The 20,338-nt window shown below is 32.1% G+C and overlaps 1 protein-coding gene and 1 long non-coding RNA gene across 2 annotated transcripts in view; one reads left to right on the forward strand and one right to left on the reverse strand.

The window, feature by feature from the left end:
- The first annotated feature begins 5,298 nt into the window (after nucleotides 1-5,298).
- On the forward strand, nucleotides 5,299-6,733 carry LOC127152337 (uncharacterized). Its single transcript, XR_007825066.1, has 2 exons — nucleotides 5,299-5,456; nucleotides 5,695-6,733. It is a non-coding gene; the product is annotated as an uncharacterized LOC127152337 (long non-coding RNA).
- Nucleotides 6,734-12,743: 6,010 nt separating this feature from the next.
- Nucleotides 12,744-20,338, reverse strand: part of fech (ferrochelatase) — a 19,031-nt gene continuing 11,436 nt past the window's right edge. The window contains exons 10-11 of the mRNA XM_051092914.1: nucleotides 20,040-20,099; nucleotides 12,744-17,777 (exon numbers count right to left, since the gene is read on the reverse strand). Coding sequence (XP_050948871.1) covers nucleotides 17,643-17,777; nucleotides 20,040-20,099 — 195 coding nt within the window. The 3' untranslated portion in view covers nucleotides 12,744-17,642. The remainder of the gene's footprint in view (nucleotides 17,778-20,039; nucleotides 20,100-20,338) is intronic.

The raw sequence follows: 20,338 nt of genomic DNA on the forward strand, positions 1-20,338 counted from the left end.
GGATCGGAAGGGTTTTTAAAAAAAAAAATGCGACGGAGCTGTTCCCACGGCAACGGAGAATGATGCGTCTCTCAAAACAAAAACAAAAGTCGAAGATTGTCTTTAATGTGTGCCTATGCAGTTTTTTCAACCAAAATGGAAAGAACAACAAGAACCTCATCAGCTACAATACCAAAGATTCAGAGTTACTCCCGCCGCAATTCCCTTCAGTTCCCCGTCCCGCCTGTTCAGGCGCACCGGCGCGGCGAGGAGGGGCTCGCGGCGGCGCTTCTCTCCAAACGTGGGACGTTCGGGGCTCAGCGTTTGCTTTATTTCATCCGTTTCGCAGCTAAAACTAAAGGTGTAACTCAGCCTGACGGGCATACCAAAGATAAACACCTTTAAGCACATGCAACCTCACTCTTTCCCATTTTCCCAAGCCGAACGACTCATTATCTTGTAGTTTTGCGCTCGCGTTTCACCGTAGGCCATCGACAGATCAACTCCACCAATGTAGACTTCATCCATCCATCCATCATTTCCATATGCACGTTCGATCACGAACGCTGAATCCCAAGTCCCGTGTTTGAGAGAAGCGTCCGCCGCGGCCGGTTCCATACTATATTCCAACTAAAAAGCCAATAATCTGCCAAAAACGCTCACTTAATCTGTAGAGAGGAAACTGCAGACTGTAGGTCGAATAGCTTTATCCTTTAGGTTTCTCTCTTTAAAAGCTTCTAGTCCAAAGATTCTCCAACGCCACTTGGTTGGAGCTTCATCCGCTCTTCACGACAGTCAGGTCTTTAGGAACACGGGCCAAAGAGCTTTCCTTTGCTTGTCTTAGTACTTATATTTTGCCAATGCCTCTGTACAATGTCTTACCCAGGTTTTGCAATATGTGATTTATTTATGTAATTTATATTTGCTATGATTGAAGTTAATTTAAATTGCCAAAACCCTCCCCCTTTTATCCTGATTAGCTTGCCAAAGTTTACATTTACTTCTTTTGCATGTTGGACACCATCAGACGTATTTATTTATGACTAGTATGCATAGGTTGTTTTTGTTTTCGTAATTATTTAATGTTATTTAATTAGTTGTAATTGACTATTTAAGACTACTAGTGCATCGAAGATGCAGTGCTTCTTTTAATTTATTAGTTAGCTTTACTTTAAAAAGCAACGCAGAGGGTGTATTTAATTTTTCTTAGAAAGATGATTCTGGAAATGTGTTCTAGCGATCAGGTTTTAGTTGTAATTTATGTGTATGTTTAGGTTTTGTTTGTCCTTTTTTTTTTCGAATGAAAACAATCTGTCTGAAGGGGCATTTGCGATCGATTACAGCGTTCTGTCAAAGGACGAGCAGCGAATTTCAGCCAGGTCGTATACGGGGCCACACGTTAATGGAGATCAACGCAGGACTCACCAAAGATAAAACCCACGGATGCTGAGAGGCCGTTTGTTCATTGCTTCACTCGTAGAAGGACATCCCTTAAAAACTAGAAAAAGCTGCTTCCAAGACTGACTTGTGTGTGTGTATAAAAGTCTTTCTATCTCTATAGTGAGAACCACAGAGGCTACCTCACTGAATTTTCCATTTGTAATTTTAATCGTGTTGATGAAACCAAAGATACCAAAGATTTCTTTTTCTCGAGTACGGTCTGCGCTTGACGCCATGCTTTGGATATTTTGATAACGCCACTCTTTTTTTCCTCTTCTTCCTCTTTCAAACACGAGTTCCTCCTCTCCTCGGAAAAATAAGTGCAATGGAGCGGATGGGACTCGCGTCGAGCTGTAGATTTTAGTGCTGTGCGCTTCTGATCGCCTCTTATCGGTCAGAATGTAAAAGACCTTGATGCAAAAACCAACCCACTAACAAAGACCTATCCTGCACAGAAACATTACCATTACCCATATTTTTTAATCAAATGCAAAGTTTTGATGGTTTGTTCAGCTCAGTTAACTCTAATGCACTGCAAAGCGCCTTTAAAATGGCTTTTAGCTTAGTCTGTTTAATGCAACTCAGAGGTGGCATGGACGCAGCAATTGCAACTGTATACAGGTATAATTTATGCAGCATTGTGTCTTAAAATTTTAAGCAGGCTTAGAGCAGCCTTAACACCAAATGCTTCAGGACGATGCATGCACTGGACTTTAATACTGATGCCAAATTTACATTGCGAAGGTGGCACAGAAGCACCTCTGAAGTGGCATTTAGGTGTCTTTACACAGACTGTTTAATGCTGCTCAGAGGTGGAATAAATGCATTTACACAGCAGTTGCAACTGTATACAAGCATAATTTAGTCTGGCTTTAATGTGGCATTGCATCTTAAAATTTTAAGCAGGCTTAGAGCAGCCTTAGCTCAGCTGTGTAGAGACAGCACATCAAACTTTGCAGGATGATGCATGCACTGAACTCTAATACTTATGCCAAATTTACACCAGAAAAGCACCGAGGCGCCTTAGAAGTGGCATTTAGCTGTCTTTATAGAGACTGTTTAATGCAGCTCAGAGGTGGCATGAATGCATTTACACAGCAGTTGCAACTGTATACAAGCATAATTTAGTCTGACTTTAATGTGGCATTGCATCTTAAAATTTTAAGCAGGCTTAGAAGACTCACAGCACATCAAACACTGCAGGATGATGCATGCACCGGACTTTAATACTAATGTCAAATTTACACGCAAAGGTGGCACAGAAGCGCCTCTGAAGTGGCATTTAGGTGTCTTTACACAGACTGTTTAATGCTGCCCAGAGGTGACATAAGTCCATTTACACAGCAATTGCAACTGTATACAGGCATAATTTCGCCTGGTATTTATGCAGCATTGTGTCTTTACACTCAATTTTAAGCAGGTTTAGAGCAGCCTTAGCTGTCTTTTACACAGACTGTTTAATGCTGCTTAGAGGTGGCATAAATGTATTTACACAGCAATTGCAACTGTATACAGGCATCATTTAGTCTGGCTTTTATGCAGCATTGCATCTTTACACTACATTTTAAGCAGGCTTAGAGCAGCCTTAACTCAGCGGTGTAAAGACACCACATCAAATGCTGCAAAATGATGCATGCACTGAACTTGAGTGTTTTTACACAGACTCTGATGCTGTTCAGAGGTGGCATAAATGCATTTCTGTCACATGCTGCATTGCATTTTCTAGAGATTTCCAACTACCTACAATTATGGCATTTTTACACAGCTGAGTTAAGACTGCTTTATGCCTTCTCAGAAATTCAGTAATGCTGCATTAAAGCCAGGCTTACTTAAGCCTGTTCTGAGCCACCTCAAAACCTACTTTGAAAGTACACAGTTGTAATTGCTGTGTAAATTCATGTATGCCACTTCTAAGCAGTATTAATGCCACCTCAGACGCGCTTCTGTGCCACCTTTGCAGTATAAATTTGGCATTAAAGAAATGGGGTGTACAAATAATTTTCACTTAGAAATTGCAAGTAAATTTCTCAAATGCTTACGAAGAAAGAAGTTGATAGTAAAACCTGTTTAACAAAAATAACGCAACATTTAAATGAAACAGCTTTTAGTTTTTAGCCAACTTCCTCCAAAAATCCATTCAGTGTTGGTGTTTCTGTGCACGACGAACTCTAAAACCAAAGACCAAATCGAATCATCTCATACCAGACCCGAAGGGACTCGGTAGGGACGACTTTCAGGAAAACGGCTGTTCTACGGCAGCTAAAGACGCAACACAAACGGCAGATGGGATCGTATTGATCCGTTCTGCTGCAGGTCGTACATCATTCCGTCCCGTTGGAAAACTAACACATTTACTTGTGGAAAAAACAGCATCTGTTAACAGGGACGCGAGCGTGTCACCTATCGACCGGACGGTCATTAGGTCAATATTCTTAGCAGCGATTCCGTATTTATGACCCGCCCGCCATCATTGCATCGATTAAACCGATTCTGTTCGGTTTCCGTTCCAAGTAATATTCTTTCAACCCCGACAAAGACGTAGAGAGCGCTTTTGTTGCAAAGTATGAGATATTGTTGGATGAGTGCCTTGCTTGAACCAAAGCGAAGTTTCGACCTCTCTGTTTCTTCTTCTTCTTCTGTTAGTACCTCAGCGACACCTGCGAGACGCGGTTTTTATGGTGCTTTGCAATGCAATCCTGCAAAGAACAAAGACGAACTATACCAAAGGCTTTCTAGACTTTTCCTTTTCCTTCTTTTGAATGGTTGCAAAGCTTTAAATAAGAAAAGAAACCCTGAGGCATGTCAAGGGCGCAGACCGTGCTTTTCTTACCAAATTTTTCTCGGATATACCTCATAGAAGATAGTGTTAGGGTATTGTTATTATAGCGTATGTATTAAATTATTCACTTACTCTTATTTTTTAGTAACTGTGACTTAAACCAAGAAAAAAAGCTTTATACATCTTAAGTTGTGATTTTTTTGTAATAGCTGAGGTTCGCTTACCAAAAAAACACAATGCTTGTCTTTTTCTCTCTTGTGAACGTGACAACTTTCACAAATGTTTTGTGGTGCGAGTTTTTTGTTTTTTCCATTTTATGACTTTATTATTGTTTTTGTTTTTTTTTTGTGAAGGGTGGCTTATATTCTCAACAAGGATATTATTTTTGGATCGGGAATGGTTGGTTGCTAGAATGAGCCTTAAGTTTACAAGCTTCGATTTTGTTTTACACCATCCGTTTTCTTCTTCGACTCTTCGTTGCGTGTAAAAACAGAGCGTCGCAGCCAGGGTTGCCAGGTTTTCACAGCAAAACCCGCCAAATTGCTACTCAAAACTAGCCCAAAAGTAGCCCAGTCGCGTTTCGAGGGGGTCCCCCGGGGATACAAGTTTTTTGGCGGGATTCCCCTGGTAAAATTCGCATTCCAGGGGCTAAATATTACATTATTGGGGTCGCTTCAACCCGCGGACCGCCGATGAAAAACAACCCGCGCCAATAGTGTTAAATCCAGGGTTGCCAGGTTTTCAAAAACAAAACCCGCCCAATTGCTACTCAAAATTACCCCAAAAGTAGCCCAGTCGCAATTTGAGGGGGTCCCCCGGGGATACAAGTTTTTTGGCGGGATTCCCCTGGTAAAATTCGCATTCCAGGGGCTAAATATTACATTATTGGGGTCACTTCAACCCGCGGACATGAAAAACAACCTGCGCCAACAGTGTTAAATCCAGGGTTGCCAGGTTTTCAAAAACAAAACCCGCCCAGTTGCTACTCAAAACTATCCCAAAAGTAGTCCAATCACGTTTCGAGGCGGAACCCGAATAATCACGTTCCGGCGGGTAAATATACGTTTTTTTTTGCCAGGATTTCCCTGGTAAAAATCGGAATAATCACGTTCCGGCGGGTAAATATACATTTTTTTTTGCCAGGATTTCCCTGGTAAAAATCGCATTCCAGGTGCTAAATATTACATTATTGGGGTCGCATCAACCCGCGGACATGAAAAACAACCCGCGCCAACAGTGTTAAATCCAGGGTTGCCAGGTTTTCAAAAACAAAACCCACCCAGTTGCTACTCAAAAGTAGTCCAGTCGCGTTTTGAGGGGGCACCCCGGGAATAATCGCGTTCTGGGGGGGTAAATATACATTTTTTTTCCTGGGATTTCCCTGGTAAAAATCGCATTCCAGGGGCTAAATATTATATTATTGGGGTCGCTTCAACCCGCGGACCGCGGACATGAAAAACAACCTGCGCCAACAGTGTTACATCCAGGGTTGCCAGGTTTTCAAAAACAAAACCCTCCCCGTTGCTACTCAAAACTAGCCCAAAACTAGCCCAAGCGCGTTTTGAGGGGGCACCCCGGGAATAATCGCGTTCCCGGGGGTAAATACATGGGTTTTTTTGGCGGGATTTCCTTGGTAAAAATCGCATTCCATGGGCTAAATATTGCAGCCCAACCTGGCAACACTCGCAGCCGTTATTCAATGCCGTAGCCTTGATTTATGCATGAGTATCTTTACGGTTCTAACTAGCGTGTAATGCATTGTCGTTCGATAGCTTTTGAGTTTGGATCCGTCTCGTTTTGTTTAAACTGAGCCTCATTTTTTTGCATGTCGGCCTGATGGAATTCTTAAAGAGTTCAGCTCAGATGTGTATAGAAACATGGTGTGCTTGATCAAACCGACCGAACAAATCGTTCTGATCAAGTTCACCTTGACTGTTAATCTTCCATTCTCACAACAGAAACCATCATCTGTATTGAACAGAGACATGAGTCGGTGTTTGTTCGAACACTAAGTTTGACTCCCAAATTGGACTTTTTAGCTCCAGATGCGTCTACAACACCAATCCTGTCCAAAAATACAACACTCATACCGTTGAAATGTACCAGACAATCTACTGCTAATGTAAAAACACTTTGAGAACTGAGTCACAGACGTTTCAGGAGTTGTGTAACTGAGTATTGACGTCTTGTGTTTTCATGTGAAGGAAATCCCAAAGATCGCGTATGTAACTGGATGTAAAAGCGCTCGTCAGATACGAGCGCGGATATTACGGACTGTATTCCAAAGATCTGCTTTTTTATTCAAATCGAAAATGGATTGGAAACGGATTCTTTTGTTTTTCGGTTTCATCGTTTTGCTCATTTGTTGGTTTGTTGAATCATGTTCATGTACAAATGGATTTTTGTTGTTGGAAATCACGAGAGAAAATTGATCAAATTTTAGTTTTGCATTCATGATCAACGTCTTTGAAACATTCAAAGTTCATGTTCTTCCACAAAATGTTTGACCATAAATAAAGAGAACAAGTGATTTTATTCCGAAACCATTTGTTTCATCAATCACAACAATAAAACTTGTCTTATGATGTAAATGTACATTTTGCATTGTCTCAGATTTCACAACTTTTAATTTTGTTTAAACACTGAAATGTCCAAAGAGTATTTTTTATTCACTATAATGAACATTGAAGAATCAAACATAGTTTATTTAAACAGTTTGCCAGTGTATTTGACAGTTTTTTAGTTAATTGCGAATATAGGTTTTGGTTTAGATTTTCATTTAAAAAGCAAAGGAATCATTTTTTAAACTTCACAATGATTATTTATTTAAAAAATATATTTTTATTTGTTTGTTTTTTACATTCTCATTCAGATGAAAAAAATGTAAACTTCAAAAAGAAAAGTTACTTTCTTTGTTAAATGAAAATCTTCAAAAATTTAAATTTTCACTCAAGTTTAAACTTTTTAACATTTTTGAAACTTGAAAAGTTGTTAAACATTTCGAAACCGTTCACATGCAAATATTAACACTTATCTTTAACATTTTTATTCAACAAATGAAAGAATCTTTTTTAAAGTTTAAAACCGCTAGTTGCAAATTTTGACTTTTTTTGCATTTTCATTCAACAAATATTTTTTTTTTTTTTTGCAAATTTGAAGAAAATTTGTTAAAAGTTAAAACCATTAATGTGTGCAAATTTTAACTTCTATTTTGTTTACATTTTCATTCAACAAATGAAAGAGTAATTTTTTATTCTTGAGAAGTTAATACAAATTTAAAACCATTTATTTTTGAATTTTATTCAACAAAAAAAAATCAAGTTGTTAAAAATTAAAACCTTTAGTGTGTGCAAATTTTAATTGTTTTACATTTTTCGTTTTAGTTTTCAAACTTTAATAAGAAAAGTTGATAAAAAAAAAATTGAAACCATTAAGGTGCAGGTTTTAGGTTTTAGTTATTACTTTATTCTTTTCTTTTTTCTTTTCTTTCCTTTTCTTTCCTTTTTTTGTTTGCAAACTTCAAGTTGTTTGTAAAAAAATATTAATATACCATTAACGTGCAAATTTTATTACGTTTTTTCTTTGTTTTTCTCTCCCCTTTTTTTTTTTTTTACAGTTTTCAAAGTTGATAAAAAATTTTGAAGTCAATAATGTGCATATTTTATTACATTTTTCTTTTTCTTTTCTTTTTCTTTTTTTGTTTCTTTTTTTTAGTTTTCAAACTCCAAGGAAAGTTGTTGTTAACAAAATATAAACCATTAACTTGCAAATTTTATTTATTAATTTTTTCTTTTGTTTTTCTTCTTTTTTTTTTTTTTTTTTTACAGTTTTCAAACTTCAAGAACCATTAACATATGCACATTTTATTTATTACATTTTTCTTTCTTTTTCTTTTCCTTTTTTGTTTCTTTTTTTAGTTTTCAAACTTCAAGGATAGTCGTTAAAAACCATTAAAAACCATCAAATTTTATTACATTTTTTTCTGTTTTTCTTAATTTTTTTTAAAACAGTTTTTAAACTTCAAGAAAAGTTGTTAAAACATTAAACCATTAATGTGTGCAAATTTTAACTTAGTTTTAACATCAAAATTCAAATGTCACCAACAATATTTTCACATTTTAAACACCAGCTTCCATCTGACAGCCCATGTCATTTATTATAAAGGAAAATCAAGAACACATGAAACATGAGAAGCGTTTGGATCTGTTTTGCATGCTTTATTCGTCCTTATGTCAGAATCTGAGCAGCTGATGGATCGTCTGATCTCTTCCAGTGTATAAACTCTTCTACGATCAGGTGGGATTGACCAAATAGTATTTGAGCTTCTCATCTGAGCAATATTAATGTCTGTGTTTGAATAAAAAAAGGAAAAATGCTACTTAAACTACAAACTCAGTGTTGTTATTGTCAACTGTTTTGGTTTGAGTTTTTCTGACTGTTGAAAGTCAAGCGTGAGTTTTCTTTCAGCACATTTGTTTGTGTGTTTGTTCGCTGTTTTTCCTGTTTTTTACCGCATTACATTTAACCATTATTTTGTTAATTTCCTGGTTAATTTTCTTGGCTTTTTTTGGTCACTATCATCAGATGGTAGTGTTGTGCTCTTTGCTCTTCAATAAATGACTGATTCATTCATGTTAAAAACTGTGCAATTTGTCTTTCTTTTACTAAAGAACAATCCTGATTTCACTTAAGTGTCCGTTTGCAGAACAAAAATTTAAGTCAGAAGTTAAAACGATTTTACTAAACACTTTAACAATATTTTAGTAAACACTACTTGTGTTTTTTCTAAAAACAACATTTCTTTCAAACTTCAAATCTGACAGTTAATGTGCAAATTTTAACTTAAATTTTGTTTGCATTTTCATTCAACAAATTAAAAGCATTAATGAGTGCAAATTATTATTTTTAAAAAAGTTTTTTTGAATGAAAAAAATTTCATTCAACAAATGATTTGTTTTTTGCGAATTTCAAGAAGAAAATTTGTTAAAAGTTAAAACCATTAATGTGTGCAAATTTTAACATATTTTGTTTACGTTTTCATTCAACAAATGAAGAATAATTTTTTATTCTTGAAAAGTTAATACAAATTTAAAACCATTCATTTTAACTTTTTTTTGAATTTTATTTAACAAAAAAATCATTTTTCTGACTTCAAGTTGTTAAAAAATGAAAAATTAGTGTGCAAATTTTAACTTTTTTTTTACATTTTCTTTTTTAGTTTTCAAACTTTAATAAGAAAAGTTGATAAAAAATTTGAAACCATTAACGTGCAAGTTTTAGTTATTACACTTTTCTTTTCTTTTTTGTTAATGTGTGCAAATTTTAGCTTAAATTTTGTTTGCATTTTCATTCAACAAATTAAAAGCGTTAATGAGTGCAAATTATTTTTTTTATTATTTACAAATGAAAAATAAAAGTTCAAGATGGTTATTATTAAAAAATTAAAATTAAATTTGTGCAAATTTTGATATAAAATATATATTTTTTCAGACTTCAAGAAAAGTTGTTAAAAAATGTAAGTGCTAATATGTGCAAATTTTTACTTTTTTAAAGAAATGAATACTTCTATTCGTCAAAGATGCATTAAATTAATCAAAAGTATCAGTAAAAACATTTATAATGCTACAAAAGAGTTCTATTTCAAATAAATGATGTTCTTTTGAACTTTCTGTGAATAAAAAAATAAAATGTATGACAGTTTCTACAAAAACATTGGGCAGAAACAGTTGTTTTCAACACTGATAATAATCAGAAATGTTTGTTGAGCAGCAAATCAGAATATTAGAACAATTTCTGAAGGCTGAAGACTGAAGCAATGATGCTGAAAATGCAGCTTTGATCACAGAAATAAATTACAATTTAATAGATATTCACATAGAAAACAGCTATTTTAAATTGTACAAATATTTCACAATTTTTACTATATTTACAGTAGTTTTGATCAAATAAATGCAGCCTTTAAACCTAAAAAAATACTGACAAACATTTGAATGCACACTGAGAGAATGAATTTCATTTAAAACAAAGACCAAAACCTAAAACTTTCATACTTTTTATTTAATACTTAAACACAAGTCTATTAGTTGTACCCAGAAGCCTCTACTAACAGTTTTCCTCTGGTCAGTGGTTTTTATTGGTGTGATTTGTGTCAAATATGTTTCTGTGGATTTCTGCTGGCTAACAGACGTTCATGTTCACATCTTATCGGCTGACATTTGGCGTTTCATTACTTGTGAAGAGGATCAGGGCGTCAGATAAGGAGTGACATTCAGAGATGTTGGTCGTCGTCGCATGTCGTGGAGCGTCAGACGTCAATCAGAGTCGATGCTGACAGCTGCCATTGAAGAGCTTCACGGTGAAACAGCTGCAAAAGGGCACATAAATCCATACAAACAGCAGTGCAGAAAGAAGATTCACACTCAAACCCAAACTCGAGTTCATGCCGTCAATGAGTTTCTTTCAAAGCACGAAGAAACAAAGTTTTGTTGACGAGTCAGTTAAAAAGTCACCGCACTTCTCAACTTGGTTTTCTTCAAAAGGCAAAAGAGATCAACTAAAATATCTTTAAAATTAAACATTCAAGTTTGATCGATGGAAAAACTCAAGCAGCTTCTCTTTACAGAAAAAAAATATATATATATATATATATTTTAATATAAATATTTATATTTATATTAAAATATTTGGCAGCACAACTGTTGATATTATCCAACACTGATCATTCTAATAATAAATCCGCATATTAGAATGATTTCTGAAGGATCATGTGACACTTAAGACTGGAGTAACAGCTGATAAAAATTCAGCTTTTCATCACAGGAATAAATTCTATTTTAAAGTATGTTAAAATAAAAAACATTATTTTATATTGTAAAAACATTTTGCAATATTACTGTTTTTTTTTTTTATATTTTTAATCAAATAAATGCAGCCTTGATGAGCATAAGGGACTTCTTTAAAGACTATTACAAGTCTTACTGACCCCAAACTTTTGAACGGTAGTGTACATACATACAGTATATATACATAATAAATAAATAAATACACACAGAAAATATACATAGATATTTTTAAAATTTATATAATATTTATATATAATACAAATTATATGAATAAAAATATATACATGTAAATACATGCAAATATTTTCAAATATATATATACATATATATACATACTGTATATATACACATACATATATATACAGTACACATGCATATATTATGTAAACAAAAACCTATTTTGGATGCGATTATTTAATATTTTGAATTTAGAATTTGTATTTTTGTTTTTGTCACATTTGGTTTTTTGTTATTTTAATATATATATTACATTTTTAAAAAATGTATTAAAATATGTAGTAATATATTTATTCATATTAAATATTAGCTGTTTTAGTACATACAACAGATACAGATGCTTGTTCGGCAATTTTTTTATTTGTGATTAAAGTGAACAAACGCTGTTTGACTATATATTTAAAAAACTTACATGAGTTTTTATTGTTGCAAATATTACATAATGCACTGTCTTTTTATTTTTGTATTTTATGGTATAATTTTAATTTTAATTTTAAATAAAGTTTTAGTAATTTTGTTGTATGTTTCTGTCATTTTTATTAGTTTTTATTATGTATCTACATTTATTTATTTTTTTTTATTTCAGATTTAGTTTATTTTAGTTTTGTTGACAAATTAGTTAAAAAGTTGTATTTTCTATTTTCATATTAATTCAAAGTTTGAGTAATTTAGTTTTTTTTGTGTTTTTTTTTGGTATTTTTTATTATATATATATTAAAAAAAAATAAAAATGTGTATTTTAAAAAAATTTTTTTAATCACAACTTTTCGTTCAGTTTTATTTTTAGTTATTTAAGTACATACAGATACAGATGCTTGTTCAGCAATTTTCTATTTGTGATTAAAGTGAATTTATTTTTTATCTTTGAAAAAATATTTTAAGTTCTGCTTATGAGTTGTTCTTTTTTTTTATCTTTTTTTAATATTTTCTTTTTTTCTCAATATTTTATTGTTGCAAATATATATCTACATGTATTAATTTTATTTCAGATTTAGTTTTTTTAGAGCATCAAGTAAAAAAAAAAAAATAATAATAATAATAATATTATTTTGGTTTTATTTTTGTTTATATTTTAATGTTTTATTTCAAGTAATTATTTTTTTTTTATGATTTTAGTTTTTAATTTTTCCAAGACAAAACACATTTTTAAACGGATGAATTTGCAACAATCAAATTTAAAGTTAATTTTGTTTAAAAGATTTAATTTTAGTTTTATTTTTGTTTATATTTTAATGTTTTATTTCAAGTAATTATTTTTTTTTTATGGATTTTAGTTTTTAATGGTTCCAAGACAAAACACACTTTTACAGTGATGAATTTGCAACAATTAAATTTAAAGTTAATTTTTTTAAATATTTAATTTCAGTTTTATTTTTGTTTATATTTTAATGTTTTATTTCAAGTAATTCTTTTTTGTATGATTTCAGTTTTTAATGATACCAAAACAAAAGACACTTTCAAGCGGATGAATTTGCAACAATTATATTTATTTCCCATAATCACAGACGCACTGATCATCTTGATATGTACATGAATCATTCACCTGCCTTCAGTGTTTAAAACTACATATTGAATAAATTCAGACAGCTGCACGATTACATCCACATGATCTACATAATCAAACCAGTCCGAGCGCATTTCTGAAGCCCAGACTCTCAAATATGATGTTTACAATTACAAAACAAAAGAACTACATGGAGATTTGTGCGCTTACACATCACTCAGTTTCAGTTAAAACCTGTTATAAATGACACTTGATGATGTTCTGGGCAAGTCTTTGTTGGAAGCATTGAAGTGGCTTTCTGATTTAATAATAAAGAGTCTGTGTTTTCAGTGTGAAACGTGAAGAGAATGATTCATAAGGCAGATGAGCATCAAAACAAGCAGAAAAACACATTGATCAGTCAGATTCATCACAAAGAACACGTCTGGGTTTCATTTCACCCCGAAATCAAAGGTAAAAATGAAAAATAGGACATTTTGCATGAAGAAATCAAACTTATTTTGCATTTTGACATTACTTTCATGACAACTAACACTAATATGTTGCAGCACTAAGTCCTTTATTTTTTGGCATAAAAGTAACGATAATCTAGAGGAAAATGTGCTTTACTGTCATGACAATAATGAAAGCTTACTGTTTATTTATGTAAAATGTTGTTTCCCATTTACTTCAGATTTTGGTCTGAAATGACGCGATCAGACGACAAACAGCAGTGAGACAGATTTTGTGCGTTTCTGCAGCTCAATCCAGAATCAAATCTGGTGGAAATCACATGACGGACCCACAAAATCAAATCAAACCGATTCGATTTATTACAATTAAAAGGGTCATTCTATGAAACGGGTGTGAATTCAGATTCAAACATTCTGTCAGATAAATCAAGTGTTTTTTAGTATGTGCATTTAAATCTAAACACAAACGTGAACAACTGTGTCTTTAAAAAGTCAACAACTAAAAATGAAATATTTCTACAAAATGGCATATTTTTTATTTATGGAATAATTGGCTATTAATCTCATATATGAAGGTAATAAGGTTAATGCACAATTGTAATAGATTACGGACTAATATCTAAAGTACCGAAGTATGGAGAGAAAACAGAGACAAAGTGCTGCTTTATCCATAGATTTAGTTTTCAATAAAATATGCGTAATTGCTAAAGTAATAAGGCAAAAAAGTTCAAAGTACATCTGTGGAACAGACCACAAAACACAGAAAGAAAAGACCAGAAATGCAATAATGAAAAGAAATCCAGTGTACAGACCAGTCCAGAAAACACTGAAAATATGAAAAAAAAATAAAAATAAATAATAATCATAAAATCCAATTTGCATTTTTTAATTTTGGACACATTATGATGAATTTTGTGATGCTACATCTATCTATCTATATATGAAAATCACATAACATTTTGTTTGTGTTTAAATACAATTTATTTTATTTTTTTTTTACCTTATATTATATATATATATATATATATATATATTTTTTTTTTTTTTCTCATCACTGTATTTAAATAAAGGTATTTATATAAAAAAAAAAAAAAATAAAAAAATAAACAAAAATCACAGAAATAAATTACATTTAAAAAATATTCAAATATATAAAGCAGTTATTTAAAACAGTAAAAATGTTTCACAATATTACTGCTTTTGCTGTACTTTGGATCAGATAAATGTAGGCTTATACAAACAGTAAATATAAACAGTGAAAAAAATTTTTTTTAATTAATTTGTGAAATATTTTTACTATTTAAAATAACTTATTGCTATTTGAATATATTTTATGTAATTTCAAAGCTGAATTTTTAGCATCATTACTCCAGTCTTCAGTGTCACATGATCCTTCAGAAATCGTTCTAATATGCTGATTTACTGCTTTAAAAGAAATTTATATTTATTCTTTTGTTGAGAACAGCTAAGTAGAACTTTTTTCAGGTATCTTTGATAAATATTACGTTCAGAAGAACAGCATTTATCTAAAAATAAAATTATTTTGTAACATTATAAATGTCTATTATCATTTTTAATCAAATTTAAAGCATCCTTGCTAAATCAAATTATTAATTTCTATAATGTCTTTCCCCAAAAAAAAAAAAATTATACTGACTCCAAGCTTTTAATGTTGCAAAAGCTATTTATATCAGATAAATGCTGATCTTTGGATCTTTCTATTCATCAAAGAATCCTGAAAAAATTGTGCTCAGCTGTTGTAAGTACTGATAATGATAATAATAATAATAATAATAATATTAAATGTTTTTCTGATCAGCAAATCAGCATATTAGAATGATTTCTGAAGGATCATGTGACACTGAAGACTGGAGTAATGATGCTGAAAATTCAGCTTTGATCACAAAAATAAATTACATTTTAAAATATATTCAAATATAAAGCAGTTATTTTAAATAGTAAAAATATTTCACAATATTACTGCTTTTGCTGTATTTTGGATCAAATAAATGCAGGCTTGGTGAGCAGAAGAGATTCTTTAAAAGCATTAAAAATCTTACTGTTCAAAAACTTTTGACTGGTAGTGTGTGTATATGCATTACAAAATGCATCACAATGTGTTAAAAAAACAAAAGAAAACAGTAAATAATAATAATAATAATAATAAATATAAATCACTATGAATTACTTATTTTACTATTATATTTGAAAGTGTTTTGGGCACTAGGGACCCGTTGTGTAGAATGACCCAAATCCACACATTCTGTGGAGTTAAAAAAGGTTCATGGAGAAGAAACACAATTTCTCGTTCTGCACTCCCTCCTGTCTTTCTCTCTCTGTGTGTCTGTCTTTCACCACATCTGTCCGTTCCAATCGTCCATCTGATCAGTCTCTCCCCCAGCAAAATCACTCACTCGTTCATTCCTCCTTTCTGCAGCATCGGGCCCTTCCTCCATCTCTCTCTCTCTCTCTCTCTCTTTCTCTCTCAGCAGAAATCAATGCTCTCTCTCAATTAGAGGTCACAGAGCCGCTGCAGCAGCGCTCCACTTTTCAATTACCAAGAGGCTCCTGCGGCCCCCAGAGCATCACACACGCACGCACACGCACACACACACACACACACATTCACGCTCAGTGAGGAGGGTTATTGGGCCCGGGACAGCCAATCTTTCTGCACTTAATCAAAGCAGCATGAGCTATGAGGGCGAATCTCACCCGACCCGTCAACAACACGTCCAGCTCATATTTCATCTCAAAAAACATAAAGAAATGAGAATATTAATTTAGCATACAGAAAATTAAACTTATTTTTAGGACCTTTTTTTGTTGTTTTTACACATTTTTTTAAAATCTGATTTTGATATTATTAAAATCAAAACTTGTTTTTGTTAACAGTAGTTAATGCGCAGTGAACTAACATGAACAAACAATGAACTAATATATTTTTATTAACTAATATTAACTAAGATTAATAAATAGTGTAATAAATTGTTAGTTCATGTTAGTTAATACATTAACTAATGTTAAGAAATCACACCTTATTGTAAAGTGTTACTTATTATATAATTATATTTATATTATTGAAATACATAAAATATTAATTTAATATTCTGAAATTATGAGAGTAAATGCATTTAATTTTAATGGAAATATTAAAAAAAAAAATCTTAAGAGAAAAATGAGAACATTAATTCTCTGCTAAATCAAGGTGTCTTAGAAACCTTAGAAAATTCAGAAAAAAATTTAAAAAATGAAAATTAAACTTATTTTTAGGAATTTTGTAGATATTTTTTGTACATTGTGCCATGACTTCTGTGCCATCTGTTTTTTATATATATATATATATATATATATATATATATATATATATATTCATGCAAATGATATATTTAATAATTTAATTTTTCCAATGTTATTAATTTGTATTTATTTACTTATTATTAATAATTTTAATTTTGAGGTGAAAAAAAATGGCATGGACTTGGTTTTCTTGAGATTTCCCTCAAAAGAACAGACTACAACAGACAGAGAGAGAAACAACAGGACATTACATTAAACAAGGACTCTCGTACAGGAAATGGAAGACACAATAGCATTTGTAGATCATGTGACTCCTTGGCAAGAGAAGCTAAAGACGTTTGTAATCTAATAACACACATCACGTCTGAATGCGCGTTTAAAATACATGCTGAAGGCACGAGAGATCGAAGGCTCTGAGCAAGAGACGAAGCGTAGGCACAGACGACCCGCGGCCGCATTCGCACGCGCGAGAGGGGAACCGCAGGGGTCAGAGGTCAAAGACGCTCCACTGTGAGTTCAGATGGGAGATTGAGCAATGAATGAACTACAGTCATCAAACCTGTATGACTTTCATTCTTCCGTGGAGTACTTTTGTCTGTTTTGAAGCTTTTCAACAACATTTTTACAGAAGAAAAAAAGTCATACAGGTTTGAAAGCAGACGAATGAACGTGAATGATTCATTTTAAGCCAAACTGATGCACAAATGCATGTGCATACAACTTCAGCACCATATTTATTCGATGTTTGCAATCTGGAAATGAGTTAATTTGTTCCACGCTGACTGTTGCATTTTTTTTGGAGGAAGACACAAGCGTTCTCAATCGCATGCAAGAAAAAATCTGGACAGAAAGACCAAGAAAGAAACAGAAAAAGGCAAAGAGGACGCGGATGTTTTCAGGTGTAAAATAAGGTTGGAATGTATGTCGGGGTGAAAGTGCATTTATTTTCGATGAGGGCGGCACTTATGATTTGTCTCAGTCTGAAATCACCCTCGTTCACCGTCTTCCCCGACATCCTCCGACCCGCACGGGTTCGAGCTAACCTAGAGCCGCCGCGTCGGTCCTGTCCAGCGCTGCCGTCGGGTTCACGGCTGCCGAGAGGTCGGAGGTCAGGGTTTCTGGCTGGCGAAGAAGGCCTTGGTCTGAGCGCAGGTGGGGTTGACGCACAGCGGACAGCGGAGGGTGAGCTGACGGGAACACGGCTCGTTGGACTTCAGATGGGACTGAACCAGATCCGCCAGCGCCTGAGAGAGACACGGGGAGGGTGTGAGTGTGTTTACAGCAGACTACATATGAGCTGACTACATAGACAGCACCCTGAACGCGAAGGATGGTCTACAAGGTAGGACACAACATGACGCTGGCTTCTAAAATACCTTGATTTAATAGAAGAGAAAATAACACCAAAATTCACTGTAACAAGCTTAAGAAAAAAAATCAAGCTGGTTTATTAGGGCGAGATAATAAAAAATTAAAAATAATAATTATTGAAAAAAAAAAAAATAATTGTTTTTAAATATTAAATTATAACAAGGGTTTATAAATGAAATTACATTCTAATATAAATATTTTAATATTTAATTTAATATTTAATTTTTTTAAAACTATCATATATATATATATATATTTTTTTAATAAAAAAATAAATGGACAAATTCAAACTGGTTGATTAAGGCAAGGTTATACAAATCTAATTTAAAAATAAAAAAAATGTTTTTAAATATTTAATTCTAAAAAATGTTTTGTAAAATGGAATTGCATTATAATATAAATACGTTAATATTTAATTGAATACTGAATTCAATAATTCATTATTTATATACCTGTGAAATCAATTTGTACTACTTATTTAATATAATAATATTAAGTTAATATTAAATAATATTAAATTAATATTTTATATATTTCACAATAATATAAAAATAATTTTACAATAATTTGGTAACACTTTACAATAAGGTGTCATTTTTTTAGTGAAAAATTTAAGCTGGTTGATTAAAGCAAGATAATACAAATCAAATGTAAAAATAATAAAATAATTGTTTTTAAATATTCAATTATAAAAAAAAATTGTCAAATGAAATCACATTATAACAAATATTTTACCATTACTATTTCAAAAAATAATTAAATATATATATATATATATATATATATATATATAAACATTATTTTTATTTTCTATATAATATTAACTAATTAAATTCAATTAATATTAACTTACAATACAATATTAAATTAATATTAAGTAATATTAAATTCAATATTACATTTATATTGTATATATTTCACAAATATTTAGTAAAAAGTTAACATTAGTTGTATTAACTAACATGAACAAACAATGAACAATACATTTATTACACTATTTATTAATCTACTTATTTTATTAATCTTTGTTAATATTAGTTAATAAAAATACAGTTGTTCATTGTTTGTTCATGTTAGTTCACTGTACATTAATGTTAAACAAGTTTTGATTTTAATACATTAGTAAATTAACATTAACTAAGATCAATAAATGATGTATTGTTCATTCTTAGTTCATGTTAACTAATGTCAACTAATGAATATGACATATTACAAATATATATACTTAGTTTTGTAGATTTATATTACATGTGATTATATTTAAGAATATACATACACATACATTTATAAATAATTACTTGTAATTTATGTAACTTACAGTTTTGTAAATTTATATGACGTAATTATATATCAGAATATATTTGTAATTTACGTAATTTATTTATAATTTTGTAAATTTATATTACATGTAGTTATACACACAAACAATACAAAAATAACATTAAATTATGTTTTTCAACAATTATTTTTAAACAAATACATGCTATATATAGAAAATATATATTTTTAATTCTGAAATTATTTATATATTATTAAATTATTTTTAATTTAATATTTATTATTTTTTAAACGTATATTATATTCTGAAATATTTTACTTAATTAGATTAGACTATTTTTATTCAATATTTCTCACATTATTTCATTTGAATTACTGCATTGTTAGTTTAACAACATGCTAATGTCAAACTCTGTTTAATGAATTGCTAATGTGAGGAGTGATATTTCTAAGACACACAGAGCTGCTTGAGATCAGTCACTTATGAGGACAGTTTCAGTTCAGATGCCGCCTAGACAGCAAGGCGGCTCACTAGGGATTGAAACAGAGCTAGTGTGTGTGTGTGTGTGTGTGTGTTGTGTGCAGTCAGCTGAAGTCCTGATTGATTTCAGGGGTTTTAATAAACTCGGCGGGCCGCGGGTGAATTTCTCAGACACACACTGATGAGTTTAACACACAGCAGAAAACTAACCAGCGTTAACTCGCCCTGACCAACCACTGAGAAAAAGCCAGCTTCTGGTTTTTGGCCATTTTCTCTCAGCAATTCTAACATAAATGTCCCAATTTTATGATTAACATTCAAGAGTAAGCCGTTTATGTGGATAAATGCATTGATGTGATCACGTCGTCGCTCTTACCCTGAAGAACAGTGGATTTCCATTCAGAGATTCAGCTCGTCTGATGTTCTCCACACCACACTGAAACACACAGATCACAATACACAATTCAAAAGTGTTTAATTCCATAATAAAGTTCATGGCTGTCATAATCGACATAATCTATTAAGAAATACTATCACAGTTCTGATGCCCAAACAGCAGTTTCCCACGTCTGCACGGCGGCCCGGCGTGAAACGGCACAGATCCGACAGATCAGAGAGGAGGGAATCTACCGCAGACCGGATCAGACCAGACCCCTGCTGCAGACGGGCGGCCCG

This window comes from Labeo rohita, chromosome 21 (assembly GCF_022985175.1).
Source record: "Labeo rohita strain BAU-BD-2019 chromosome 21, IGBB_LRoh.1.0, whole genome shotgun sequence".
Lineage (NCBI taxonomy): Eukaryota > Metazoa > Chordata > Actinopteri > Cypriniformes > Cyprinidae > Labeo > Labeo rohita.